The 20,348-nt window shown below is 39.6% G+C and overlaps 1 protein-coding gene across 3 annotated transcripts in view; it reads right to left on the minus strand.

Moving 5' to 3' along the window:
• DPP10 (dipeptidyl peptidase like 10) overlaps positions 1-20,348 on the minus strand; it is a 562,528-nt gene that overhangs the window by 71,276 nt on the left and 470,904 nt on the right. For all 3 annotated transcript variants that reach the window (XM_087732307.1, XM_087732308.1, XM_087732306.1), the window contains exons 6-7: positions 14,505-14,557; positions 14,324-14,405 (exon numbers count right to left, since the gene is read on the minus strand). In XM_087732307.1, coding sequence (XP_087588433.1) covers positions 14,324-14,405; positions 14,505-14,557 — 135 coding nt within the window. The remainder of the gene's footprint in view (positions 1-14,323; positions 14,406-14,504; positions 14,558-20,348) is intronic.

The following is a 20,348-nucleotide window of genomic DNA, read 5'->3' on the forward strand; positions in this document are numbered from 1 at the left end:
CCAGGGGAGACCCAAGGTCGACCCCTAGCGTTTTGGAGTCAGGGATACAGAGGATCCGAGGCCCGCTATACTCCAACTGAAAAAGAGATACTGGCAGCATATGAAGGGCTTCAAGCTGTTTCGGAAGTGGTTGGTACTAAAGCAGAGCTCCTCCTGGCACCCCAACTGCCAGTGCTGGGCTGGATGTTCAAAGGGAGGTTCTCCTCTACACATCATGCAACTGATGCTACGTGGACTAAGTGGGTTGAACTGATCACACAATGGGCTTGAATAGGAAGCCCTAGTCACCCAGGAATCTTGGAATTGATCATGGACTGGCTAGAAGGTAAAGATTTTGGAATATTGCCAGAAGAGGAGGTGACGCTTGCCGAAGAGGCCCTACTGTATAACAAACTGCCAGACAATGAGAAGCAATATGCCCTGTTCACTGACAGGTCCTGTCATCTTGTGGGAAAGCATTGGAGGTGGAAGGCTGCTGTGTGGGGTCCTACATGACAAGTTTCAGAAACTGCTGAAGTAGAAGGTGAATCGAGTCAGTTTGCAGAGGTGAAAGCCATCCAGCTGGCTTTAGATACTGCTGAATGAGAAAAGTGGTCAGTGCTCTATCTCTGTACTGATTCATGGATGGTGGCAAATGCCTTATGGGGGTGGTTGCAGCAATGGAAACAGAGCAATGCTGCCACATTATGGCAAGATACTGCTGCCCGGGTAGAGAACCTGGTTGTAAAAGTACGTCACGTAGATGCTCACATACCCAAGAGTTGGGCCACTGAAGAACATAAAAACAATCAGCAGGTGGATCAGGCTGCTAAGATTGAAGTGGCTCAGGTGGATCTGGACTGGCAACATAAGGGTGAATTATTTCTAGCTCAGTGGGCCCATGCCACCTCAGGCCACCAAGGAAGAGAGGCAACATATAGATAGGCCCACAATCGAGGGGTGGACTTGACCATGGACACTATTGCACAGGTTATCCATGAATGTGAAATATGCGCTGCAATCAAGCAAGCCAAGCAGTTAAAGCCTCTCTGGTATGGAGGATGATGGCTGAACTGTAAATATGGGGAGGCCTGGCAGATTGATTATATCACACTTTCACAAACCCACCAAGGCAAGCACCATGTGCTCACCATGGTGGAAGCAACCACTGGATGGCTGGAAACATATCCTGTGCTCCATGCCACCACCCAGAACACTATTCTGGGCCTTGAAATGCAAGTCTTACAGCAACATAGCACCCCAGAAAGAACTGAGTCAGACAACTGAGTGAAACAACCTGATAGACACCTGGGCCAAAGAGCATGGCATTGAGGGTGTATATCACATCCCCTATCGTGCACCAGCCTCTGGGAAAATTGAGCGATACAATGGACTGTTAAAGACTATACTGAGAGCAATGGGTGGTGGGATGTTCAAACACTGGGATGCACATTTAGCAAAACCCACCTGGTCAGTCAACAGTAGAAGATCTGCTCATCGGGCTGGCCCTGCCCAATCAAAACTTTTACATACTGTAGAAGGGGATAAAGTCCCTGTAGTGCACATAAAGAATATCCTGGGGAAGACAGTCTGGGTTACTCCTGCCTCAGGCAAATGCAAACCCATTTGTGGGATTGCTTTTGCTCAAGGACCTGGGTGCACTTGATGGGTAATGCAGGAGGATAGGGAAGTCTGATATGTATACCTCAGGGGGATTTGATTTAGGGTGAGAACAGCCAATGAATTAAATTGTATGATGTTCATTGCTATATAACATTGTGTATCATCACTTCTATGGTGGCTATATGCCATATCAATGGTATTACAGTAAGAATCACCCAGATTAATGAAGAAAGAGGTTTGATGAAAACCGAGCAAAGCACAGTGATAATGGAGCCAGAACTGGGTTCGGCATGCAACAATCCAACACCACACACCATCTCTCCTGCCCTGAAGGACTGTTATGACAGATGGAACCCAAAGTCATGGACTAAAGGAACACAAAGAAGATTTTACAGGAATAGTTCATAGACTAAAGGAATGACATCTGTTTGTATATATATCAAAACACAGGAAAAGTGGTGGTGACTAATTGGAATATATGGGAAAGTGTGGGACCTGGGCATGATGCAGATGGTATAGAATAAAGGATGGATATTGTCCTGGTTTCGGCTGGGACAGAGTTAGTTTTCTTCCCAGTAGCTGGTATAGTGCTGTGTTTTGGATTTACAATGAGAATAATGTTGATAACACACTGATGTTTTAGTTGTTTTTAAGTAGTGCTTACACTAGTCAAGGACTTTTCAGCTTCTCATGCTCTACCGACTGAGAAGGCTGAAGATGCACAAGAAGCTGGGAGGGGGCACAGCCAGGACAGCTGACCGAGACTGGCCAAAGGGCTGTTCCATACCATATGACATCATGCTCAGTATATAAACTAGGGAAAAGCTGGCTGGGTGCCGCTCCTCAGGGATGGGCTGGGCACCGGTCGGCAGGTGGTAAGCAATTGCATTGTGCATCACTTTCTTTGTATATTCTTGTATCATCATTATTATTATTACCACTTTATTTTATTTCAATTATTAAACTGTTCTTATCTCAGCCCATGAGTTTTTTTTTCACTTTTACTTTTTCTGGTTCTCTCCCCCCATCCCATTGAGTGGGGGGAGTGAGCGAGCAGCTGTGTGGTGCTCAGTTGCCAGCTGGGGTTAAACCACAACAGTTATATAAACAAAATCACATATAATATCTGAACTATGACCTACGCAAAAAGCTACTTTATAACTCTTTGTGATTGCACAGAAGATTACAGTAAGACTGCTTTGCCCCCAAGCTGATTGTCTGGATCTACTGCTTCTTCCCTGTGGAGCTGCCTGAAAAACTACACTGGCTGCAGCACTGTGCAAAATGTCTTTGAGGGATTGGACTGCTCAGCCCTTTGGTCTTCGTCTGTGTAAGTGATGTGTATAACAGACTTATCTATAAACAGTGTATGCTCAGGAACTCACACTCCTTGTTCCTTGCATTTACTGATAGCTTCTGACTAATGAACCAGCATGGAAGAGCATGGACAGAAATGTCACTCTTACATGCCTGGGTTGCTCCTACAGACTTATAATAACATCATAATCTGCCCTTACCATTAAATCTTTTTAAATGATCTCTGGTATTTCGAAGGCTCATCTCACACTGATATCAAGCCTTCAATTATGCCCAGACTGATCAATCTGTAACAGAACTTAAAATGAAAAATTTTCAACCTAGTTCTAGGGAAGAAAAAAAGGTAATGCTGGGAGACAGAATAATATCTAAGATAACTGCCTAGACTTGGTGCCAGAGGAGAATTTTTCTCTGTTTTCTTTGACAAAATGTAAGAAAGTAGCATCCTAACAGCAAGGACCAAAGTAAAAAAACACAGAATTGAAAACACTGGGCTATAAAGTCATATTTAAGTTTTCTATCATTCTTACGGCAATACACAATCCCAAAGAACATTGTACATTATTCAAATGCTGAAGCAGACCAGGATGCCTCTGAGCACCTCCTATATGAGAAACCAAGGCAGGGTTTAACACAAAGCTTTGTCCTTTCAGCTACTATGCTTTCTTTGCCTCAGTCTTTAATAGTCAGACCCATTGTTCTCGGGGTACCCAGCCCCCCGAGCTGGAAGACAGGGACAGAGAGCAGAATGAAGCCCTCATAATCCAAGGGGAAATGGTTAGTGACCTGCTACATCATGTAGACACACACAAGTCTATGGGGCCAGATGGGATCCACCCAAGGGTACTGAGGGAGCTGGCAGAAGTCCTCACCAAGCCACTCTCCATCATCTATCAGCAGACCTGGCTAACTGAGGAGGTCCCAGTTGACTGCAGGTTAGCAAATGTGACGCCCATCTACAAGAAGGGCCGGAAGGAGGATCTTGGGAACTACAGGCCTGTCAGCCTGACCTCGGTGCCAGGGAAGGTCATGGAGCAGATCATCCTGAGTGCCATCACACGGCACGTACGGGACAACCAGGGGATCAGGCCCAATCAGCATGGGTTTATGAAAGGGAGGCCCTGCTTGACCAACCTGATCTCCTTCTATGGCAAGGTGACCCGCTCAGTGGATGAGGGAAAGGCTGTGGATGCTGTCTACCTCGACTTTAGTAAAGCCTTTGACACCGTTTCTAACAGAACTCTCCTGGAGAGACTGGCTGCTCATAGCTTGGACGGGTGTACTCTTTGCTGGGTAAAAATCTGCTGAATGGCCAGGCCCAAAGAGTTGTGGTGAATGGAGTTAAATCCAGCTGGTGGCCGGTCACAAGTGGTGTTCCCCAGGGCTCAGTATTGGGGCCAGTTCTTTTTAATATCTTTATCAATGATCTGGATGAGGGGATTGAGTGCACCCTCAGTAAGTTTTCAGACAACACCAAGCTGGGTGGGAGCGTTGATCTGCTGGAGGGTAGGAAGGCCCTGCAGAGGGACCTGGACAGGCTGGATCGATGGGCCGGGGCCAACTGCATGAGGTTCAACAAGGCTCAGTGCCGGGTCCTGCACTTCGGTCACAACAATCCCGTGCAACGCTACAGGCTTGGGGAGGAGTGGCTGGAGAGCTGCCTGGAGGAAAAGGACCTGGGGGTACTGGTTGAGAGCCGGCTGAACATGAGCCAGCAGTGTGCTCAGGTGGCCAAGAAGGTCAATGGCATCCTGGCTTGTCTCAGGAATAGTGTGGCCAGCAGGACCAGGGAGTTGATAGTGCCCCTGTACTCAGCACTGGTGAGGCCGCACCTCGAGTCCTGTGTTCAGTTTTGGGCCCCTCACTACAAGAAGGACATCGAGGGTTGTAGTGAGAAGGGTTGTCCAGAGAAGGGCAACGAAGCTGGTGAAGGGTCTGGAGCAGAAGTCTTATGAGGAGTAGCTGAGGGAGCTGGGGTTGTTTAGCCTGGAGAAGAGGAGGCTGAGGGGAGACCTTGTTGGTCTCTACAACTGCCTGAAAGGAGGTTGTAGCGAGGTGGGAGTCAGTCTCTTCTGCCAAGTAAAAAGCAATAGGACAAGAGGAAATGGCCTCAAGTTGCACCAGGGGAGGTATAGATTGGATATTAGGAAAAACTTTTTCACCAAAAGGATAGTCAGGCATTGGAACAGGCTGCCCAGGGAAGTGGTTGAGTCCCCATCCCTGGAGGTATTTAAAAGACGGGTAGATGTGGTGCTTAGGGACATGGTTTAGTGGTGGACTTGGCAGTGCTAGGTTAACGGTTGGACTTGATGATCTTAAAGGTCTTTCCCAACTTAAACAATTCTATGATTCTATGATTGTTGACCCAGCCTATCTTGTCATATGGTACGTGTGCTTTGGTCTCCCCACTGTGCACACTGTTCAGGTTGCCAGTTGTCTTTATGATGGGCCAACATTTTAGTGGATGAAATCTGCCTGTACAGACTCTACAGCCAATTACCACTTCACATAGGCAGGGCATTCAATGCAAGAAAGCCAGTTAGTCTTAAAATATCTCATTAGGAATTAAACAAATAGGAATGAGAAAATTCTGACTAACTCTTATAATAGCATTTCTCTTTGGGACAGTTCAGAGTCTGTGAAGCCACACTTGAAAATAAGCGTTTGCTTTCTTTCCACACAAAACTTCTATTTCTGTAAATGCACTGGTACCTGCCATAAACAGTGAAGTAAAAATGCGCAGTGTTCTGCAATACTATCTATATGACCAATACCTATTAGTCACGACTGATCAAGCCCTGCTCGTATACATAACATGTTTACATGAGCACATGAATACTATTAGTGTATCACCTCGTCACCACACCCTAGCCCCCAAATAAAGTGATAAATACTTTGATCTGCACAGGTTTCTGTTCTCCTCATTAATACTGTTTCCACCAGGTTAAAACAGACCTTTCTAATACCAGTTTGTTTCCACAAAAGTAAGATATTTAAGTGTTGGCTGATTGTTGGATCCTTCAGCCTTCTTTCCTCCCTGCCACTCAATGCTTCCTTTTCTCTTACAAATCAACAGTATACCTGACTTTTTAACCCTTTTTCCCCCAGGCTGTCCTGGCTTTGAAGTTGTCAGTGAATATACACTCCCAACAATTACACATCCGCAAGTAGTCCTCCGCATTTCACTGTCTGGCTCAGGCTGAGTCAGCATGAAAGCCTAAGTGGCTTTAACACAGTGTGGCAGGAGTTTAATCTGCTCTGATCCTTCAGTGCAAACATAGTGGGAAAGTCATAACCCCATTGTAGGGGGAAAAAAACATGCAAGGACATTTACGGGTTGGCGATGATGGAATTTAATGTCTCATCTTCAAGAAGGACTTGGCTAAAATTGAGAGGAAGAGCCTACGAGAGCGTTGAACATGCCCAAAGCTGTGTGGTCATAATCTGTTTCTTTTTTTTTTTTCCCTCCTCATCATAGCTGTCTTGCTGATAGAGGTTCAACAGGGAGTCATGACATCATCGTCCATGAAGTATATACAGCTTTTACTATTTTTTTTTAAATAATAACAAGGACCATCTACTCCATCTTTACCCATATGCTATGGGTAAAATCCTGGTTGACTGACGTAAATAGCCCATTGATCTAAACTGGGCCAGGTTCAACCAGATTTTGACCTCTCTTCTCATTGACTGTGTATTTAGTTTTTATGGGTGGATATTTCTAAATAATTTTAGACTTCTTAAGTATAATTTTCTTGTTTCTGCATTACATAAAGCTACGTAATTTTCACATAGGAAGCACAGCAGTCTTATTTTATGAGCCATTGGACTTGCAGTTAATATTAGCTAACAGACGGAAGTGTGAATATTCAGATATGCTTTGTTACACATACACATGTTGAACAACATGATAGTCTAGATGAGAGGGGCGTATTTCTGTTTTCATTCCTTCCTGCAGGCTGCTGCGAAGAAAAGTCCTGATGATTGTTCCTATCAAACATGTGTGTCTCTGCTTGTTTGCATGTGTCTTTGTGGGACTGTGTGTAAATACACACACACACACTCACACACAAATATCTATGTGAAAAAATAATTAACTTTCTAGCACAATGGTATGTCAAATTTCCAATATATATACAAAAGAGTTATTGATACAAGACTGGATAGAAAAGTGCACTACCTGTGTGCGCGGTTTACATACTGATTCAAATACTAGCTGCATGCTAGAGCAGTGATAATAGAATAAGAATCAGGAAAAGTGGAGAGGAAACATCTTTTATCTCGCCTCTCAATTTATTCACTATAAAGCTGCTGGGCCTTTTATTGTTCCACATGAAAAGCAGTAGTAGAGGAATAATGCTCCTATAAAACATATGATTTTCTTATTATTTCTTCACATCTTTCAGATACAGCCAAGCAGCTATTCTCACAAAGGGCTAGCAATATCTAATCCTTAATAGTTAATATTTTTAAGTTACCTTTGATACCAGGACACGTTCATTGCATTTCACTAAGCAAAATGATGAAGCAACTTCTTCTATGCTCAACTTAGCCTTGCTTCCATTTATAAATGTTCCTGCTCTCTAGAGCTCACAAAATTTTTATTGAATACATTCAACCTTGATATGTAAAAATGTATTTTTCCCTGTTTTCCAAAACTGCCTGCGTTTTCTGGCTGCATTCCCCATTCCCCTTTTCTGAGACAGAGAAAACTGCTTTCGTATTGAGTATCACTTTTGAAACGAGAGAATATGCATTTAATGCTTATTTTCTCCTCCCACTTCATCTATATTTAAGTGGAGTGGGCACCTAGAAATTAATAATTGAAAATGGAAATTAGTTCAGTAAAACACCTTCAGAGAAACTAATAATTTTTCTTTGAACAATAGTTTGAATTGAGTTATTTAGATGGAAAGGCAAAAAACATTTACATTTTACAATGCTAGTTTGAGAAATCCAAGAGAATTCCAATGTGTAGCAGCAGCTAGGATGAATACAGCTAAGACTAATACTATCTAAGACTTTTAGGTAGCTCTAATTCATATGTGAAGAAAAATATTATATTGCCCATGCTCACTGTGACCCTGATAAAAAGCAGGTCTTGTATGATAAATAAAGCAGCAGAAAGCTTTTGCAAGTATGTTAGTAAGTGACTTTCATATCATTTCATAACAGGATCTCACCATTTAGCACATTCCATTTAACACACACAAAAAAAAAAATACCCAGTCTTGCAAAATAATACACAATCTAACTTTAGTTGTTGGTCAAAAGTTGCTATTAAAACAGTCTTTTTGTGTGCCTTTTTCTCTAAATATTTCCACTTTTTGGTTCAAATCTTCAGCCTCTGACACAGTAAGTTTCCCAGCTGGAATCTAGAAATGTAATAAAAGCATTTGGAAGTGAAAATAAAAAAGCTTTCGTAGCCTCCTTAATTTCTCATTGCCTTCAGAAACACATGACGTCAGCATTTGCTAGAATTATGGTCAAATCCCTTAAAGACTCAACGCGGTGGACCATGCTCAACCATACAGGTTCCCTTTCTTCATAGAAACATCCTTAGCAAGACAAAGGATCTCCAAATATGCTTTATGCTTTGAAGTACAGAAGTTCTCTGAGGAACCCCTCATACATTTTCAATAAGAAATCATACCTGAGGTTAATGTCACATTAAAATGTTCTTGTTTATTTCTGGTTTTCAGAATAAATTCAAGCAGACATTTTCCTCTCAGTTTTACTGCCATTTGCCTCATTAGCATCATGATTAAAAGGAAAGATGAAATAAAGCCTTGACATTTCCATATGTGATTTTAAGTTATTCATATAAAAATACAAGTCAAAAGAGCAAAAGACTTTGAAAATAAAAAGAGCAGATTAAATATATTTATTTAGTACTTACTTCATTAGCATTAATTAAGCTTCTACTTGGCTCATGAACCCTGAGAGATCTTTCCTTCTTCATTTGCAAATGGAAGTTTTTTTGCCAGGAGGGGGTGCCAAGTACCCACAGCATTAATTATGCAAAAATAAAACACATGGCAAATATCTCACAGAAAGATAAGTTACCAACTTTTATAGTAGTTGTACTTTGAACCTTGATAGAGCAAATGGTAAATGAAGCTTTCAGCAACTAATGGCTGTTAAAGCATCTGTTGAGCAAGGTATCCGTCTAGCATAGTCCTGCTAATTTCTCATTTACTAAAATTAGCCTAGTGCTTATCTGGGTACTTGGCAAATAATGAAACATCAAAGAACTTTTCTGCTGGAGTACTTCTATTATCTAAAACAGTATTTGAAAGCCATAGAAAAAAGCTAAAATTTTGAAGATAAGGCAATCATAAGGAAAGGTCATGTTAATACAGCAATTCAAGGGTCTGATCGGTATTTGCATTTTTGTGGGGCAATAGGTGTTGATGGGGAGGAACGCAAAATGAACCTCCAAACAAAACAACCAGGATAAAGGTGACTGATCTCAAAGCAGAGGGGTAGAGAATTCTTGAACCGGTACATTTATTAATAACAATTAAAGCAGATTTTGCTCTGTTTTGTTTCTGGGTTTCTGTTTGTATGGTTGTTTTTAGGTAGTTTTAATATCAGGTAAGGTCCTTTTTCACTACATTTTTTTCTTTTTCATTCTTTTTGTAAAAGCTTCAGCTTCTAAGCCCTATTATCTGTGAGTACCCTATTCCATTTTTTTGGAACAAGAGGGCAATTTTCTGTTTTCTAATATTTAAAATATTTTCTAAAAATTGATGAGAGCATCCTGAATCCACAATTCAGCTACAGTCAACAAATTGTTCTTTGTGTATACAGGATAATAGGTAATTCTACGCAATGATGACCTAAATTACGTTAAAGCATAATAAAAGCTCACCTTCGGTCCTACCATTCGATAATGCTATGTTTTGTTGATGGCATCAAATTTTGACAAAGCAAGCCATCAAGCTTCAACAAAATGATCTTTTTAGTATTCTGGATAGCTTTACTATTTTCTTGATTTCTGCTTTGTTAAAATATGCTTTTATTTTATGCATAGACATTCATACCTAAGTCAATCGATCATTATTTATACTGATCCATCCACATATATAACTCAAGCTCCCTTCAAAAACACTTAATATAGCAAAAGAAAAATGAGCTCAATGCAATAAATAACGTAAAATACCTATTATAAATACAAAGGCAAAGTGACTTATATGGATATATGTTCATAGAAAAAAGTGAAAATAAAGTATTTCATACAAAATAAACAACATGTTACCACCCAGGCAGAAGAAACTTTTAGGAAAAACTTTTAAGAAAAAGCTATGTAAAACTGTACAACTTCTAACTACGCTTCACTGGGAGCTACTTGAAATAATCCATCCAATGACTAATCAGAACTATCCATATCGCAAGAAGCTCTGCAGAGAAACACTACATCTGTCATAGAAAACTCTGCATATGCTGGAGACCAGAGGTCGGTTTTTATATTCAGGCTTCTACTGCGATACGTCTCCATAGATAGATCCAGACAGAAAAGGCTGTCTCCCCTGTGTCACATACAAGCCAGGTCCAGCACAGAAACATGAAAACGTTTGCTACAAACTACTGGAGAAGATAAGGCCAAAGAAGAGAGAACATTGAATAAAAATTGGGTATTTCAACACCAGAGGCCTTTTAAAACCCCGCAAAGCATTCTCCTCCTCAGTAAAGCCTTCCTACCAGGTATGGGATATCTCTTTCTCAGACGCATGCAATGAGGTCTCTAATCAAGTAAACTGGAGGCAGAAAAATGTTGATGAAACCTATTATGTATCTAGTTGTGCTGGTTTGTTTTCCCTGGAAATACTTAATGCTGCAGTAATGGATTCTATAGAGGTGAGGTAAAGAGATAATCAACCGACCTCTTTCAAAATCTTAATCAAACATGAGCAAATATGAGAAATATTTAGCAAATGCATAAACAGCTCCCTAACGTACTAAGACACACAGAAATGGTATTCAATATCTGGCACAGTTCTAACACAGTTAAAAGATAGCAATTTAAAGAGTGTGACCTTGAAAACAGTTCTCAAAAATAACAGCTATGTGACCTTAAAATACATTAATTCATTAGATAAAAGTTTGTTCTCCCCAACGGCAAACATTTTCAATTTCACCACCAAAATGTCATGACTCAAACAGCAGATGTTTCTCTGAGCTTTTCTCTTAATCTTTACAAAATCCTCTACTCTAGGTAAATAGCAAGAAACTGAAATAACTTGCAACCACCGTCGTAGCTTCAAAACAATGGTATTATGGCCCAGTCATCTGGTATCTGATATAAACCTAACTCTGTTATTTGTCATGAGCCACATGTGGCCTGCCATCCCATTAGACAGCCCTAGAAATTATTCGTAACATTAGACAACTTAGACTGATGCATGGTTTTCACAAGGATGTAAAGTATTACTGTGTACTTGATTTCACTGCAGCCATATTCCCTCCTCTGTGCCATAAGCACTTCCTGGCTTCAGACAAATTTTCCTGCTCAAACATTTCATTTCTATTTTTTTTTTCTTCATCTTCTTACATTATCTATTTGAAATTCTTGACTGTTTCCCCTCATTTGAAGAACTCAAATAAAGACTCCTGTGTAGGTTATATTGTTACTTAGGTTGTCTGCAGAACTAAGGACTGGAAACATCTTATTTTACACTACAGCCAATTTATTGAAAATAGTTGATCCAAGCCCATGCGTTGTCCCACATCATTTGGATTTAATCCAGGACCTTCCCAATAGCTAAAGCTAGGATCTTTGGCCCAGTCAGGCATACCTGTGCCTTTTGTTTCACATCTTGTGCTAATTTTGCTGACCAGTCATGGCTATAGTATTGCTATTCTCTTCTTCACTGCACCTGGAAGGGTGCTATTCCACTGCATTTGAGAGATCTACAAACACTTGGTTTATGTGATGGCCACAGGGCACGTGTCATGGGTCTCTGGTCTCTCTAGATGAAATTTGAGTATATACAGTTAATTTGTTCTCTGCTTGTTCTTCAGTTGTAATGAATGGCTCTTGGCGATTACTCATGTTAATACATTATAATAATTTTGTTTAGAGTATGTATTCCACTGCTTGTTTTATTTATTAAGAATTATTACTATTTCCATTATTATATGGAAAAGACAAATAAGTATCGTTTCAGAAGGGACTTTGGTAAACCAGTCATAGTGTATTTGGCAACATGGATCTGTGCGACTGCATCTTTCTTTGAACCCAGATATGTGCTATCGATAGCTACTGCTGACGGATTAGCATGCTTTAGATCTTTCCCTTTACGACTTCCTCTTTACGCAGTTTCACTGCTGATTGCTTCCTGTACTGTCTTTATTGAAAACTCACTGATAAAGTGTTTGTTCCAATGACAAATTTTGTAACTGAGAACCATTATGGCAATGTGTCCTCAGTCACCCATCTTTTCTCTGCTTAACCTATTCTGCTGGAATGATCTCCACTGTCCTGTTTCTGCTAGAGGCAGCTGTTCCTTTGGACAGTAGCAACAACCGTTATTCACAACAGTCTTTATTCATTCACGCTCCTTCTACGTTTCTGGCTTGCTGATGAAGTGGGAGGGTAATGTGGCAAGACACTTCTGTCACTTCAGAAACCTCCTTTTACCACATAAACAGCTTCAAAAGGACATCCTTCTTATTGGCAATTCTTATGGAAGTGACCTTCAGTATATTGTCATTGCAGGTTTACATCTATATGACAACACTTGGTATCATTCACAGTGCACAGAAGATTTTGTGTTTTAATCAAAGTTATTATTTCCTAATTCTGCAGACCATATGGCACCATAAAGCCCACAGCAGAGCAGATATTTTTAAAGCATGACATTAACTTTACTAGGGACATTAACAAAGATGAGTAATGTTATCTTCACTGAAGTATAAATTATGCCAACATTTTCAAATTTGGATGATTAAGGTTGTACCTAAAACGACTACCTATTTTTTTGCAGTTCTGAAACTTAACAGGAGTCCACCTATGCCCGTATCTGAAAGTATTCATACATATTTCCAGAATGACAATCTAGGCAAAACTGATGAAGATAGCATTATTCTGATTTATTATTTTTCTGAAGTTTATGATGGGTAAGTCTGCCCCTGTTCTTAAGGTACATCTCGGGAAAACAAAAAATTAATTTCTCAGTAATCACTGCATGTAATTTTAGTTGTACTTTAGATTACTAATCAGAGGTACAGTACAGACCAATCTTATGAACTGCAATTTAATTTAAAATATTTTTAAAATTCTGCTCAGTTTTGCAAATGCATCACCTTTCTGCTACAACCCACACAACCCATAACACTGCCTGGTATATAACCTACGTATTTGTTACCATCAATCCTGTCACCATGCTCTCATTATTAATAAAATAATGTGCTTAATTATTAAAACATACCAAGCATGTTCCAATTACTTTTTGCTTCCTGCCTCCACTTGCTTAATGCAACAAATTCTAATCAGAAACATTTTTTACATTCCCACCATCTTGATGAATGATATAAGCAATGGGGTATATTCTCTAGACATTCAACTTACAGCCTCTCTGCATGAACAAGTCAGATGTGCAAAGAGGCTTCGGGATCATGCCTGCGGGCATTAATGAGCTTATTAGAACACTGTAACAAGGATTACCTGAATTTCTTATTCAGAGAGTTGAAGCTTTTGTAAGTCTTTCTCTTGCCTTCAACTACCAACACAGGTCAGTTTAAAATCACTGCTGTTCTAAAACCACAATTTTTTTCTTCTCATATTGAGATTGCTCATGATGATCATGGATGATTTATGTTCATAAAAAATGGCAAAACTTTTGGTAGAAAACAATATATGAAACTTAGGATTTCTGGTTTTATTATTATGAATTCAATGCAGCACAACCGACCTTGGCAGTAATTTTCATACTGAAACGAAAACACCACTTTTCATTGAATCCATCACATCCACTTTTGGATGTTAACCTTTTGCTTTTGCCCACAGTTTTCATTGATCTTGCACTTGAAAACTTCTCTTCACCTTCAACTTTCCTTCTCTCATAGTAGCAGCCATAAAGATGGTTGTACTGAAAATTACTTGAGTGCATATTTAGATGAAGATGTGATTCTTTCAATAATTGTACAATTAAAGACATGACTCCTTCAACAATTGTACAATGTTATTGGGATTAGACTGGAAAAACGTGTTTACATGTTTTTAATAAAAATAAATAAATAAATAGATCCCCTAAAAGCTATAACAAGACCATACTAGCATCATGCAGAAATATATAACAAAACTTATCATAAGGCTTTTACTTTTTTTTTTTTTTCCCACTTCAGTCTATCTGGAGTAAATACATTATTAAACCATAGCATTTTTAATGACTGTGCTTACCAGTTGCTGTCCTTGGACGCCCCAGGCTGCATACTGTAAAACTGAATCCTCTACTTCTGGAGGGTTTAACTCCCAAACTTCCCTTGAAAAAACGTAAACATTTTTCCTTGAACGCACTGTCATCACCTCATGTATAGAACCACTGACAATGACATCGTATTGAAAAAACAATGTGACCTACCTCGTGTGTATGTTATAAATCACGTATGAAGCGGTATAAGAATAATGAAAAACCTGTGACAAAAAAAGAAAGCATAAGAATTACAAAAACGAATACTGGATTAAATACAGACTACCATTATGATAGCCACCGTCTTTCAATCCCTGTAAACACTGATATCTTCACTACTGAAAGAAAGATTTTACTGTATTATTTATAAACAATAGACTTGAACCAGGGTTTGAATGCTGTATGAAGGACACACATACTCATCTATACATTTAACCAGATACTTAACCCATACAACAACTGCACAGAAAAGGTCCCAATCAGAAAAATCTGCGTTCCTGTTAAACAAAAGGATTTAAAAAAACGAACACAAAAACCCAAACAAAAACCCCAATAACATACATTAGGAAAATAAATCTCTTTTTCCTGTATTTCTTCATCAAGTTATGGTCAAAATGATTGTACAGGCATCACAGTTATTTTCCTTGAAATGCAGACAGATACAGGGTCATATGATATTTTTCTGACCACCTGCTATGTCCAGCCCGAACGACATTCTGGGCTATTGCTCACAGAATAGAATAGAAAAACTCAGTGCTTACTGAGGCTGTATTTGGTGTGGCTTTCCTTAAATGTGTTTCAGTTTGATTTTGACCGACTTTCTTTGAAATTCAGGAAACGTTTGTTTTATCTGAGATTTTTCATATGCAACATTTTGGGTAAAACAAAAGAGCTATTTGTCAGTAAATTTTCCTAATTCATCAGGAAGTTACCAGTGACTTCTGGTCTCAGAAACCCCAGGATTCTCTGGATGGGAGAGAAAAGCAAATTTAATGGATAGTCTTATGCTGCTGTCTTATTTGTTGAAAATTTGGTTGAAGTCGACTGAAGTCAACAGAATTTAAGCGCAAAATATCAAGGCCTGACATATGCGGATCCAGATGATCCATGGTGGGGAACAGCATGGTACAGCGTATAATGTGAGGTACCGCCACACCGAAGGGCTAAAATCAAAGCAAACTGTTACACATTTTCTCTAAAGTCAAACATGAGTTTATATACATACACGTATAGTGGATAACAGACATTTTGCTGTCTTCCAGGCTCGGGTGATTGGTTTCAACCTAACTCATTTCTTTACCACTATGTCTCACATTATGAAAACAGCATAATTCCATAGTATTAGTTTCATTATGAACTGAAATTACTTCATGGTCTTGGAATATAAAATGTATTTGTGACTAATTATTACTGCAATAAGAGAAATTCTTCCTTTTAATGTAAACTACTGTCAGAAAGAAACATAGGGTGACATCCATTAGACTTACTGTAGCTTCACACCTACAGAGTTACAGTATCTCTGCTTGGCACATGAAGAACTTCTTTCTGGACAGTGTCAGGCTAGTTCCAGCTAGATGGAAACAGATACAGCTGTCAAGCTGAAACCTTGATACAGATATATGTGTTGGGAACTCTTTAGTTTGTATTATCTGCACCAGGAATCTTTCAGTATCTCCTCCAGAGAGAAGAGACAAAGGAGGATCACACATGAACAGAGCCATCGGAATTTGCTGCTGTTGCACAAAAGAGGCGTTTCAAAGGCTGTTATTTTGTCTGGAGGTCATTCAGTAACAGAACCATCTGAAACATCCTTCCACGGACTCCTTTTCCATTATTAGTTCCCTGTCAACACACACCAAGAATGTAGCATGTCCTAAATCCTTGCTGGCTGATGCTGCAAGAAGCCCACAAAGGTCTGCAAGATAAGTGACTGTACTTTGTGTAAGTCAAATTTTCCTTCAATGAAATTTCCTTTTTAGACAAGAATCACTTCCATTTTCCAAGTCTATGGTGATTAACATCGAAAGCGTTCCTTCAGTGAGAAGAATCACACATGTATTAGTAAGTATGCCCCAGACTGCTCGGGTTTTTTATATTACAGCTTATGATAAAGTGTTTGGCCATGCAACGTACCAGCCTCTTCTGAGAAGTGCCAAGTGTGACAGAAATAGAGACAAATTATAATAATATTATGACTGCTGTAGGAGGTACAAAGACACCAAGAAGAATATTCTAAGTAATTTGATTGACTTTCTCTAAATAGCTATCATAAACATATCTACTACCATGTCTCTATATTATATATACATATACATCTAATTATATACATAGTAGAGTAGACTACTTGCTTACATAGCATGATGTTTAAAGTTCAGTGGGGTTTCTGGGAGAAATTAACTTGGTAATAACACGAATGAGGGCCTATCAAGATAAGAGTTATTCAAGTACTGCTGGTAAGACAATGGGACAAACAGTTGGCTTCAAAGCTCCTGCTTTCTTTTATAAATCTTATATTGCTAGAGGTAAAAGACTGTAGATCAAAGGGACATAAACGGTTAAATCATGGTGGTTTCTGCACAGGGTGTGCATTGCCAGAGGCTACCCAGAGGGGCACTTGCCAGCAGCTATTGAAGGGGACAGTCTCATACAGCCAGTTAGAGGGAAGAGGAATGGATCTCTCGCCCTTCCAGGAAAAGGGAAAAGGATATCACAGATAATGTGTGGAGGGCTGGTAAGTGTTTAGAATAGAAATATTTAAAAAGTAAATTATTAGACAGAATATATTTCAACAAGAAATGCTAAACTAATAAGTCATTTTGACAGCTTTAACAGAAAATATGCTATAACAACAAGAAGAACGCTGCATAATTCATGTGGAAACTCTCCTCTTGCCTTGTGGTAAAATTTCTACCTAAAAGTTCATGTAGAACTATTAATATCTTTGTGTTAGAAGTATTAATACCTTTGAAAGAGCTCCACAACCAAAAGAGACCAACATTACAATGAAGTCACTTTCAGACAGGATGCCGACATTTCTCTCAAATTACTCACGTTAGTTTTATTTCTGAATAGGAACACCATGAATAAATTACAAGTAGGAAGTTTCCTAGTTCATCCTGCTTGCAACAGCCACATACTGAAACACCGTCATTATTGAAATTAAAACAAACAAAAAAAAGAGGACATAGAAAAATGTTTCTTTTTCAAGTCTGGCTTGTATAGTAAGTGTCACGTTCCTAGGAAGCTCTCACAGTTTGTACAAAGGCTTACCTGTGGAGATCCTTTTTAGGATCTCCACTATTTTGGTAAAGCTTTAGCTTGTACAGAGCCATGCCAGTGGCTGGGACCATGTCTCCTGACCCCTAACGTACCACATCGGGCATCACACAAGAGGAGCCCAGCTGAGGGCACCAAGCCTGACGCTAACTGTAGGGAGTCTCAGGGACTCGCAAAATACCGGGATCAAACCTTCCAGGCTGCCATCAGCCACATTCCCTCTGGAAGAGGCATACGTAGGACTGGGGGATTCTGCCTTGCAACTCTTGTTTTGTGGGATGTGCACTAATCAGAAAAAAATCTGGTAATTTATGACACAGTTTACAAAGATACAGACTGAGAGCTCAGGCTGCATTGTCCCCTCTCACGGTGTATTTACAGCGAAGGCTGGTTGTTGCCCTCACCATTCAGATCTGAAGTGCTATCATTTCTATTCCAAAATGTGTTCAAACATTTCTTGTACTCCATGCCTTCCCACTGGGGTGGCATCAAAAGACTAAACTAATGCTAATATTTAAACATGGACAGTAAATTACTCCAAATGACAAAAAAATTAAATACTTAAGTAGTGTGAATCTGAGGAAAAAGGAGAAAGGTTGTAGTGAAAAAAGACCCATCTTCTAAGTACAAAGAAGAGAATCAACTAATGAATATAGACGTACGGAAGGTCTCTAAGAAGTGAAGTAACGTAGGAGAGCAAAGCCTTTTAAAATATTAAATGCATTACAGTAATTTCTACACTGTCATATCAGAGGAGGAAAATGAAGAAAGGAAAATGGCCTTGTATAATTTAATAATATAACTACACGTGTTAAGGTAGGTGTCCTGGTTTCGGCTGGGATAGAGTTAATTTTCTTCCTAGTAGCTGGTATAGTGCTGTGTTTTGGATTTAGCATGAGAATAATGTTGATAACACACTGATGTTTTAGTTGTTGCTACGTAGTGCTTACACCAGGCAAGGACTTTTCAGCTTCCCATGCTCTGCCCGGTGCACGAGAAGCTGGGAGGGGCACAGCCAGGACAGCTGGCCCAGACTGGCCACAGGGCTATGCCGTACCGTATGGCGTCGTGCTCAGTATAGAAACTGGGGGAGTTGGCTGGGGGGCAGCGGTTGCTGCTTGGGGATGGGATGGGTGTCGGTTGGCTGGTGGTGAGTGGTTGCATCACTTGTTTTTCCTGGGTTTTGTTTTTTTTGTTGTTGTTGTTTCGTTTTCCTTTTCATTATTATTATTACTATCATTATCATTACTACTATTATTCTATGTTATTTCAATTATTAAACTCTTCTTATCTCAACCCATGAATTTTCTCACTTTTACCCTTCCGATTCTCTCCTCCAACCCACCAGGACAGGGAGTCAGCGAGCGGCTGTGTGGGGCTTGGCTGCTGGCTGGGGTTAAACCACGACAGTGGGACACTGTGAGGAGCCTTACCTCCATGAGTGGCATGTATGCTTGCTAGCTTCAGGCCTTTCTGACAAGTAAATAACTTGCCTGTTTCTGTTGTGATAAGCTGCAAAAATGTTCCCCACAATGTTCATTTAAGAACTGTGAAAATGGCTTTATGGCTTTTTAGATCAGAAAGACAGCATACCTCCCCCTCAATATACATTATTTAATTTTTCTTTTGCCATAGAATGTAGGAGGTAACTACTGTTGCATATCATATATTTCTTCTGAATTCAGTCTTTCATCAATTTATAAACTGAAGACAGGCTTTTATGTGATGCTGCTCAACACTGGAAAAGTTAGCTGCATTTGTGTATGAAAAAAATTACAGAACTATATTACAAAGGACCTAAAAGAAAAAGGTGAAAAAAGTATTTCAAGACAAATTGCTCCAGTCAAAACTTATTGAAATAACAATCTATTATTCAGCTAACAGCCAACAATAATAAACCCACACTTATCAATCACGATCTGAACTTTTAGATGACATATTGTTCTGGGTTTTATATGTCCTTTATTTTCTACCTTTCAAGGAATGTCTTTGTCTTTCTAAGGTTTCTAAAAATGAAATACTGTCATGGAGCTCAATGCATAGCCCAGCAAGATGCAGGAAAACAATGTACAATACACACTTAGCCAAATACCCTCCGCTAATTCTGTAATATACTCCAGGAAATATTCAGTTAGCTGTCCTCTGGTAATTTGGAAAACATCCCTCAGCAGAACAGTGTTTGTGCTAAAAAGCTGCCAAGAAAACCTCACTAGCAGTATTTCTACAGGATGATGAGGGCCCTCAGCTCCAGGGAAATGGAGGAGAGCTGATGACATTAGAACCTCACAGCACTATAATCACAAAATGCTTGGGCATGCCAAACGCATTGATGCATCCTTTATCCATTTCCTATATTATAAACCCATTATATTCTTTCACTTGTTATTTATTTAGAGCAATAACGATGCCTCCTTGCTAGCACAGCTTTTTGCAAGGTAGTGAACAGGCTGTCCTATATTTTTGTTTTTACCCATGGAGATACCCATACTCTGAACTTGTCTCTGTGGTTCTCAGTGCTGCTAGACTCTAAGTTCTCCTTTCAGATTCAAATAAGACTTCTCATAGGCCATAACAGCACTCAGTCGGAGCAAGAATGATAAAAAGTGACAGTGTATGAAATACACTGAAAATTTTAGCATCTGCAGTAATACTTTCAGTTATCCTGAAGTTTACCAGCCAAATGGGGTATATATCTCAGCCACAATATTCCTACAGTAGATATCTATTTATTTGTGTTGT

The sequence above is a fragment of the Nipponia nippon genome, unplaced genomic scaffold (assembly GCF_047370975.1).
Source record: "Nipponia nippon isolate SJK-2023a ecotype South Korea unplaced genomic scaffold, ASM4737097v1 scaffold_5, whole genome shotgun sequence".
Classification (NCBI taxonomy): Eukaryota; Metazoa; Chordata; class Aves; order Pelecaniformes; family Threskiornithidae; genus Nipponia; species Nipponia nippon.